The sequence below is a fragment of the Vicia villosa genome, linkage group LG5 (genome assembly GCF_029867415.1).
Source record: "Vicia villosa cultivar HV-30 ecotype Madison, WI linkage group LG5, Vvil1.0, whole genome shotgun sequence".
Taxonomy (NCBI): domain Eukaryota; kingdom Viridiplantae; phylum Streptophyta; class Magnoliopsida; order Fabales; family Fabaceae; genus Vicia; species Vicia villosa.
This window is the reverse complement of record NC_081184.1, coordinates 132,891,245-132,901,868: the sequence shown is the minus strand read 5'-3', so window position 1 is coordinate 132,901,868 and position 10,624 is coordinate 132,891,245. Positions and strand designations below refer to the sequence as shown.

General features: G+C 35.7%; 2 protein-coding genes across 2 annotated transcripts; one reads left to right on the top strand and one right to left on the bottom strand.

Annotated features, from left to right (window-relative positions):
* Window positions 1-1,522: 1,522 nt before the first annotated feature.
* Window positions 1,523-3,611, top strand: LOC131602551 (pentatricopeptide repeat-containing protein At2g01860-like). Its single transcript, XM_058874696.1, has 2 exons — window positions 1,523-1,709; window positions 1,956-3,611. Exon 2 carries the CDS (start codon window positions 2,002-2,004, stop codon window positions 3,451-3,453), a length of 1,452 nt encoding a protein of 483 aa, XP_058730679.1. The 5' UTR covers window positions 1,523-1,709; window positions 1,956-2,001; the 3' UTR covers window positions 3,454-3,611.
* Window positions 3,612-4,128: 517 nt separating this feature from the next.
* Window positions 4,129-6,477, bottom strand: LOC131602552 (sm-like protein LSM8). The gene is made up of 6 exons (XM_058874697.1): window positions 6,357-6,477; window positions 6,149-6,201; window positions 5,836-5,876; window positions 5,638-5,712; window positions 4,549-4,601; window positions 4,129-4,451 (listed from the first exon to the last, which is right to left on the bottom strand). Exons 2-6 carry the CDS (start codon window positions 6,183-6,185, stop codon window positions 4,361-4,363), a joined length of 297 nt encoding a protein of 98 aa, XP_058730680.1. The 5' UTR covers window positions 6,186-6,201; window positions 6,357-6,477; the 3' UTR covers window positions 4,129-4,360.
* Window positions 6,478-10,624: the final 4,147 nt, after the last annotated feature.

Here is a 10,624-nt window from a genome sequence, read left to right as displayed (position 1 = left end):
TTTCTTAAAGGAGATTGGCTTCAAAAGTGTGTATACATTGAGTGTATGTGAAGACGGATACAAGTGAAGGGGTGATCATGCTTTGTCTATACGTAGACGATTTGTTGATCACGGACAACGGCGAAAGGTGTATTTCTAAGTTCAAGAGTGAAGTTATGAAAGAATTCGAGATGACCGACCTTGGTTTCATGACATACTTCCTTGGCATAGAGTTCCACAAGTCTAAAAAGGGATTGTTCATGCACCAAAGAAGGTAATGCTCTTGAGATATTGAAGAAGTTTGAAATGGAGCAATGTAATGCTTCCATTACTCCAGATGAACCAAGGTTAAAATTGTTTAAGAATGAGGATGAGCAAGATGTTAATTCAACTCAGTATAGGAGGCTGATTGGATCCTTGTGTTAATTGTGCAATACGCGATCGAATTTAGCGTTTAGTGTTGGTATTGTGAATAAATTCACGGAGAGATCGAAGGTGTCTCATTTGGCAGCAATCAAGAGGATTCTAAGATACTCAGTTTTCAAAGGTTCTATTGGCAGCAAAATTCTCTTTCCCACAGCGGACACAGGGAGAAAATGCAATGTACTCAGTTTTACCGATTCTAATTGGTGCAAAGATAAAGATGATTGAAAGTCTACAGCTGGATACATCTTTATGTTCGGTGGAACACCAATCTCATGATGTTCGAAGAAAGAACCGGTAGTTGCACTCTCGTCTTGTGATACCGAGTATAATGTTATTTTTTTTTGTGCGTGTTAAGTCGCGTGCCTAATGAATCTATTGAAGAAGCTGAGCAGCGATGAGGGTGACGATGTAACGCTCATGGTTGATAACATTTCCTGTATTAATCTTGCTAAGAACCCAATTGCACATGGGAGAGACAAGCATGTTAAGATGAGATTTCACTACTTGAAAGAACTTGTTAGTGAAAGAAGGTTGAGATTAAAACATTATAGGAGTGAAGATCAAATGATTGATTTGTTGACAAAGGGTGTCACAATTGAAGTGTTCAAAAGGTTGAAAATGACGATGAACATGAAAGACTTGGAAAACTTGAATTAAGGTGGTGTATTAAGAGACTTTTAGTAATTCAAATGTTGCAATTGGTTAACACGGGTGTGTAATCGGTTATGGTGTTAAAATAAGTCAAATATCTTTTCTCTAATTCTCCTTTCTCTCTCTCTCAGTCTCCACATTCAAACCTTCCATTTTTATCCGATGAATAATTCCAAATTCAAATAATACACTTATTAAATTGTAATCATTTTCTCATTTATAAAGTGTTTGAGAGTTATACCCATCACACTTGATTGTCAATAATTACCATTATCTCCTCAATAAAACACAGATATAAAGTATAATATATAAGTAATAAAGTAGTGATTTTTCATTGATTAAACTATTTGAAAACAAAAGGTAAAAATGTTTGAGTCTTCAGAAACAAATTTTTTTATATAATGGGCATATCACACTCATTCATAAGTGATATTTTAGATGAGATTTAAAAAAAAATCAAACAGAAACAAAAATTGTGTTAAATTGAAAATGTTTTGCCACACCATTTGTAATTTACTGAAAAAATATACATCTTCATCAAAACAACAAAACAAAAACCGAAAGCAGCCACTACAAGATGAACTCGCTCTGAACTCAACTCGCCGGAAAACACATTGGTCGTCGGCCCCAAAAATAGTGTGAAAATCGTCCAGGTTTTCCTTCTTCTTCAATGTTTTTTTTTTCTATTCTCCTTCAGTTCTCTTGTAGCTCGTGAGCATGCGATTCCATCGCAACTCGCCGCCGCGATAACCGCCCCTTTAAAAGGCAACGCACCAGCTACCGAATTTGTATCGCAGAACAGCGGAGTCTCGCTCCGCACCGCGATTCCGCACCACAGCCTCCAATTGACAACATATGTTTTACAACCTAATATGAAAATCGATTTCCTATCGTTGCAGGTGATTTTCAATGTTTATTCAACTGCCACATTTCTAAACCCTAACAATGGAATGCACCGTCTCATTTCCTACTAGTATGCATTTTGTTCCACTGGGAACAAATTTGTACAGAAGCCAGAAAATCACTTTATCAGCACATTCATCCAATTCGAATAGAAGAAGAAGAGAAACACCAACAAAGAATTTACAATATCCGCGCCGCGACAAGCAACCACCGGAGTTTGGTGTTAATTTGTTCTTGAAGAAACCTAGCTTCCCCAATAATGAACAAACTCATGATGGTAATGATGATGATAAGAATTTGAATGTAGAAGAGTGTGACGAGGAGGAGCAAAATACTGATGTGGTTTGGGAATCGGATGAAATTGATGCTATTTCGTCGCTTTTTCAAGGTAGAATCCCTCAAAAGCCTGGAAAATTGGATCGGGAAAGGCCTCTTCCTCTTCCGTCTCCTCACAAGCTACGACCGTTGGGATTACCTACGCCGAAAAGACTGCCAGCGATGGTTTCTACTCGCGTTTCCATGGATAAGAAATTATATAAAAACCCGAATTTTCTAGTTGGGTTGGCAAGAGAGATTAGTAGGCTTAATCCAGATGAAGATGCGTCGATTATTCTTGGAAAGTGGGTACATGTTCTGAGGAAGAATTCTTTATCAATGACGATAAAGGAATTGGGACATATGGGGCTCCCTGGGAGAGCTTTACAGACATTCCGTTGGGTACAGAATCAACCTCATCTCTTCCCGGATGATTGGATTCTGGCCTCGACGATTGAGGTCTTGGCAGGGAACCATGAGTTGAAGAGTCTAATGGACCTGAACAAGTTTACTGGTTTGGCGAGCCGCAGGGTGTTAGAGGCATTGATTAAGGGTTTTTTAAAAGGGGGAAACCTTAGACCTGCTTGGAAGGTAATGGCAATTGCTAGAAGGGATAAAAGAATGTTGGATTCCAGCATTTATGCGAAATTGATATTGGAACTTGGAAAGAACCCTGATAAATACAAACATATTGAGCCGTTGTTAGAAGAACTCGGAGCACGAGATGAACTGAATTTAACCGCACGAGATTGTACTGCTATAATGAAAGTCTGTGCTAAGATGGGAAAGTACGAAGTAGTTGAGAGCTTGTTTAGTTGGTTCAAACAGTCTGGTTGTCCACCAAGTGTGGTTATGTACGCTACTGTTATACGTAGCCTCCATGCAGAAGAGAAGCACAGGGAGGCAGTGGACTTAGTTTGGGCAATGGAGGCTTCAAATTGCCTCTTTGACCTTCCAGCTTATCGGGCGGTAATAAAGCTGTTTGTTGCTTTAGGTGACCTATCTCGAGCCGTGAGATATTTTTCAAAACTTAAAGAAGCAGGATTTTCTCCCACTTATGATTTATACAAGGACATGCTTGATATTTACATGGCCTCCGGTAGGACTGCAAAGTGCAGAGAGATCTGTAAGGAGGCCGAGATAGCAGGTTTCACGTTAAATAAACATAGGGACGTATGATTCGATAAATAAAGCACAGTAGAGTTTTCTGTATAAGAATTCAATGAGCATTATCATCTTTTGTACCAAGTTTGTAACCCTCTTTATGGTCTTCTGTTTGTACATCTTAACTCTGTGATGGTAGTAGATAATGTTAAGAAATTGGCATGATATGAAAATGTTGGATCTATTTAGTTTGAAAAACATCTTCTGATTTCACCTTGTATGCGTTGGCCAAGAATAAAAAGATATCACTTTGTTTTTATTTGTTTTTATCTAAATAAGTTGAACTTAAACTATATATACTTCATTAACTAAATAGTCTAAACTTAAATTATGTAGTTCAACTATATATACTTCATTAACTAAATAGTCTGAACTTAAATTATGTATAATTCGACTTGATAAGTTCATGATTCAACTCTATTATATATATAAAAGAAAAGTTATATTCACTCAAAGAATAAATTTAAAGACTTCAAATTTTAACCCTCTATTTTCTTCCAATCTAATAACTTTTATTTATAAATTTGTGAAATTAGCAAGTTGAACCTAACTAGTTGTGTGTGAACTTAAATGATTTCAAAATTAGACACCAAAGTCATTTTCATATAACTAGAGGAAGCTGTTAAAAGATACATGTAACATATTTCAGCCATAAGATAAACATTAACCGAAACTAGAGGAAGCACTACATAAACAAAAAGGTATTTCCATATCAGATAGTTAGGAGTTTGTTGCATTACATAATCCAGCATGTAGAAAACCATGATTTCCATGCCGACAACAACAACAGAATCAAGATATTTAGTTATTTGGCATATTACGTTATCAGCATATTCATATACTTTCGTTTCACGGCTTAATGCTTGCTCCAATCCTTTCCACCAAAACAGCAATCATCTCGTAACAATTTAACAGTTTTACTTCAATGGATGACAGGCTTTAAGGGATGAGCTCTAAGCTTGGACAAATCAAGGTTAGAATCCAGTTCTTCATCCAGTTCACCAACAACACTTCTGCAAATACCAAAGGAAATCCATTAAAACCAACATAAGGTGGGTTAGAATATAGAAGTAAATGGCATGACTTAGGAGAAACAGAATCAGGACATACATGTTGTCACCCCTAATGATGTATAAACCCAGAACAAGTTGCTGAACACCTTCCTGTAATTAGCAACAAGAATGAGCCAAAAAAAGAAAACATATAAAATCATCACATGCAAGAAAGAATCTAATAAAAAAACTCCATGTCGTCAATAGCATACTATAGCGGAATAACATAGCAATGGTAGAGTTAGATGCGATGCTTTTTGCCTGCAAACTGTCGTCTGTAATAGTGGTTGTTACAGCCGTTAATTGCAGCAAAACTACTGTCCCAAACCGCTATTGTGTCAACTATAAGAGATTGGGGGAAATTCCCCAAATCCTCTTTTTAACTTTTATCTCTTTTTTAAGGGTTAAAATTAAATGTCAATTCAAGCCCTTATAAGGGTAATGTTTTATTCTCATTCTATTATGTTCTTGCTCACAAACAATCGTTGTGTTCTTTTTCCTGCTTCAGTCCAGTTCAGTTATGTTTTTCTTTGTTAAAGATCTGTACTTTAAGTTCTTTTATCATTAACTAGTCTCATTAATTGTGTATTTTTCTATTCTTGAGTATTATATTTACTTGGTATGCTGATTGATAGTTAGATAATAGCAGTTATCCCGCTATATCGCTATAACATTTTAGAGGGTCAGTGCTACACAACGCTACCGGAGTTAACAGCATTGAGAGTACTCGAAAATCGAAATTATAAAATATTCAAAGAGGAGGAAGGGGAAGGTATATGGAAATTAGTAGTCACACAAATTCGTCCCTATCAATCACCAAAATGCAGGAGATTCTGGTACAAGTAACACCAAAATCACTAAATTAAAAATAAAAGCAAATCAAGCTCAAGATGATCAATATCGTGCCAACAGTCAATGCCTCATCCTACCATCAAGCATGCCTAACTATGTGTTACCAAAAGAACAACAGTTGTAGGATATGAACACATAAACACTATTCTTCACTTCAAGTTCAAAACTAAATGTATCACAAGTTCAAAGCTAAATGTATCACAAGTTCAAAGCTAAACATATAAACATCATCTCATGTAAATTACGGCAAATAAAAATTTAAGACGAATGCAAAATGCCATTCATAATTTCATACCTTGGTAGAGAAAACTCGTTCATGGGATTCATCGAGAATTATATTCGTTGCCTGATCAAAACCTTTTAGAATTCCCTAAAAAAAAAACAGAAACATCGTAACTAGAAGTAAAAACAACATTCAACATTTACAAATAGTAATACACACTGTCCTATCAAGCTAATTTCACGAAGAGATTAGAAAATACAAAAGACTTACCACTATATTTCGTCCATCATTTGTAATAACTGAAATTGTCTCTGCCAAATCACAAAACAAAACAACAACACTAAAAATCTTAAACCAAAATTACATCTCATAGCATAGCTCAAAACACAAACATATCAAAGAAATATCAAAGAGCAAAACCCTAATTTAGTTCCTTAAACATAAAAACACACTCATATCAGGTTAATTAATACTTAATTTCATCAAATTAAAGTTTATTGTTTTAAAAATGATATAAATAGGAAAAAAAATGAGCCTAAAATACAAAATAAATAAAAAATGAAATAGGTTAAAGATTGCTTACGATCTACGAGGGACTCAAGTCCAGGTCCGGTTGACATATTGATTGTATAACAGCTGCAAAAGGGTTAATTTAATAAATTAATTATAATTAGTAAAGCAAATGCAGAGCAAAGTTGAAGAAGATGAAAGAGAGGGAAAATTGAAAAGCAAGAGTTAAGAGAAAAGGGGAAGAAAATAATTGAGAGATGCTGCAGAGAGTAGAAACGAACCGAGGGGGATGGAGTGGTGAATTGTGATTGAGAGATGGCGGGGGAATAATAAGGTTTTAGTTTTGGGAGATTAGAAATGTTCCCTTCACTTCACTTCACCGCTTAATTATGAGGATTGGATTTTAACTCAACCGGCCCAACATCAACTAGTATGTTACTCTTACCCCACCCCGGGTTCTTAGGCACCATGTGCCTTTCCAAATTAACCTCTGATTTTCTGAGGTATATCTGGACGTACTTTTTTTTTATTCAACGTTGATTTGTTTTATAGGTGCATCTACGAAATATTTTCAGTTATGTACTTGCGGAAGTATTTGATGTTAAATTCGCGTCAGACTCTTCTCCTCCCTCATTCTCAAATAGAATTCTTTGAAATATTAATAGCACTCAAGTTATCACAGTATAATATCATGACATCTTTTTAGACATTATACTCCTTCAACCCTTGTTTCTTCCAAAGAAATTGGGTGTTCTTTCTCCCTGCAGAAATATACTCAGCCTTTGCAATACATAATGAGACATCATTCTGCTTCTTGTTGAACCAGGAGATTAAATTGTTTCCAAGAAAGAAGTTTCCATCAGATGTACTATTTCTATCATCAGCACTTCAAGCCCAATTAGCATCACAATACCCTACTAATATTGAATTAGCATCATGAGAATACAAAATACCATAGCCACAAGTCTCAAATATGTATTTCACGATTCTTTTCACTTAAGTAAGATAACTAGTCTTAGGTTTAGCTTGATATCTAGCACAAACACCTACAAAAAAGTGATGTCAGGCCTGCTTGGTGTGAGGTATAATAGACTTCCTATCATACTTCTGTAGAGGCTTTGATCTATATTAACTCCATTTTCATCTTATGATAACTTCACATGAGTTGCAGCTCGAGTTCTTTTATGACTAGCCTTGTCAAGACCAGATTTATTAATTATACTCTTTGCATATTTGTTTTGAGATACAAAGATGTTTTCTTCCATTTGTTTTACTTGAATACCAAGAAAGTAGGTGAGTCCTCCTACAAGACCCATCTTAAATTCAAACTGCATTTATTGAACAAAATGCTCCACGTCTTGTCTAACATTCTACCAAAGACTGTGCCATCAACATAAATATGAGTTATCATGAGTTTTCCTCTATCATTATTCACAAATAGAGTTTTATCTATTTCACCTCTACTGTATCTATTTTTGATCAATAAATTCCTTTGGTTGCTCTACATAGACTTCTTCATTAAGATATCCATTCAGAAAGGCACTTTTAACATCCATTTGATACAATATGAATTTCATCATGCAAGAAATTACCAATAATAATCTAATTGACTCAAATATTGCAACTGGAGAAAATGTCTCATCAAAATTTACTCATTATATTTGAGTGTACCCTTGAGCAACCAAATGTGCCTTGTTCCTTATCACATTTCCACGGTCATTAGATTTGCTGATGAAGATCCATTTGGTACCAATGAACTTCATATCTTCAGGTCTAGGAACTAATTCCCATACATTATTTCTTTTGAATTGACAAAGTTCCTCTTGCATGTCACTTATCTAGAATTCATTAGTCAAGGCTTCCTTGATGTTCTTAGGTTCAATCTTGGAGATGAAACATGTGTTAGCAATCATCTCTCTAGATCAGGTGATAACTCATTCATTTAGATTTCCTATAACATTTTCAATGGGATGATCCTTCTGAATTCTGATTAATGATCCTTTGTGGATTTGAAGATTTTTTCAGAATTATTTCTTTCAAACTCAATGTCGGACCCATTGTGTGGGATATCTGTCTGTTGAGGAGATACAACATCTTCATCTTCATATCTATCTTCAGGATTATCATCAATGAAAATATTTGTTTACTCCATCATTGTCTTTTTCGTTTGTTATATACCCTGTAAGCTCTGCTAATAGTGGAATAGCCTAGAAACATCCCTTCATCACTCTTTGGATCCATCTTTCTTCTTTGATCACGGTCCGCCAAGATGTAACACTTGCTACCAAAGAAATGAAATTATTTAACATTAGTTTTTCTTCCTTTGCAAAGCTCATACCGAGTTTCTTTAGTTTCAGATCTTATGATCATGCGATTGTGAATGTGACAAGCTATGTTCATTGCTTCAGCGCATAAATTATAAGGTAGGTTATGGGCATGCAACTTAACTCTAGCTAACTCTTGTGAGGTCCTATTTTTCCTCCCAACCACTCCATTCTAATGAGGTGTGATAGGTGCTGATAATTCATGACCAATCCCTTTAGAGGAACAAAACTCAGAGAATTTAGAGTTTTCAAACTCTTTGTTATGGTCACTTCTTATCCCCATTATCCTACTCCTTTTTTCTCCTTGGAGATGTTGAAATATATCTTTGAAGACATCAAAAGTGTCCGATTTTTCTTTAATAAATTTGACCCAACTGTACCTTGAGAAATCATTCACACACATAAAGACATTTTTTTTCCACTCACACTTTTTACTTGTATAGGCCCCATCAGATCCATATAAAGTAATTCCAAAACTTTCGGGGTGGGAAGATGTTGGAGCTTCTTGTGGGGCATCTTGGTCTACTTCCCTATCTGGAACTCTCCACAAATTTTTCCTTCTTCAATCTTGAGCGTTAGCATTCCCTTTATAACATCTTCATATATGATCTTTTTCATACTTTGAGGTTGAGATGACTAAGCTTTTAGTGAAATTGCTTGGTATCATCTACCTTAGATATCAAACATGTTAAGGGCTGACTGTAACACCCCAAATTCTACCCGAAAATATCATGCGAGAAATCAGAGTATTTTAAAAACTATCAACAAACATTTGGGATATCACATTTACTTCATATAACAACTCATAAACAGATACATAGCACTTTAATCTCAGAGAAGCACAAAACAACTTGTAACTACTCGATGTCCTCGACAAACCCAAAACAAAATCCATAGAAATGCTATTCCACTTCCAATCAGGAATGGACAACGGTTGCATCAAACCAGACAGTTTCTGATGTTCAATCTTTGACTTCTGACAAGTCAAACACGAATACACAAATTCCGCAATATCCTTCTTCATACCTCGCCACCCAAAATAACTTTCTCAAGTCTTGATACATCTTAGTAGCACCAGAAGAATTACTCAACCACTTTGATGCCCTTCATCCCAAAAATTCTCTTTTTCAAATTCGAAACATCAGGAATACAAATTCAATCACGACATCTCATGACACCGTTCTCATCAATCCGAAAATTATCACCTTATCCTCGATCAATCAATGTCATCTTGTCAACCAATTTCAAATCCGATTTCTGACCTTCTCTAATCTCATCAAGAATACCACAAGTAAGCTTCAACATACCAAACTCAAATCTCGAAATTATTCCAACAATTCCAATTCTTGAATCATCAACATAGACATATGCAATTATTTCCTACTCAATGCATTGGCTACAACGTTCGCTTTTCCTGGATGGTAATTCAAACCAAAATCATAGTCCTTCAAGAATTACAACCATATTCTTTTCCTCATTATCAACTCTTTCTGATCAAACAACTACTTCAAACTCTTGTGTTCACTATATACCTCAAATCTCGATCCAAACAAGTAGTGCCTTCAAAGTTTCAAAACAAAAATAACGGCAGCCAACTCTAAATCTTGTGTCAGATAATTCCTCTCATGAATCTTAAGCTGCCTTGAAGCATAAGCTACCACTTGCCCTTTTTGCTTCAACACAAAGCCTCACAGAACCTTCCTTCTTCTTTAACCAACAGAACAGGTGCACCCCACGGCGACACACTCGGACGAATAAACCTCTTCTCAAGCAAATCCTCAAGTTGACTCTTCAACTCTTTCAACTCTGAAGCTGACATCTGATATGGATCCATCGACACATGACTGGTTCCAGGAACTAAATCAATCAAAATTGAACTTCTCTTTCCGGCGGTAAATCACTTACATCTTTAGGAAACACTTATGCAAATGCGCAAGCTATCAGTAATTCATCAATCGTTCTTTTCTCATGAACATCCAAAGTTGCCAACAACATAAACAACATCGCACCATCTTGCACAAACTCATTCACTTCCAATATTATCAAGCTGGAAAGATAAGTCTATCACATCCAATACGATCCCGTCTACTATCAACAAGAGATTAAGGGTGTTCATTTCCTCAATTTGTCAATAGATAGCCGACAACCATAATGGTAGCGTAAACCATTGTTACTCAACTGCAATAGAATCCTTTACGTCACCAAAAGTACCATACTTCAATAAC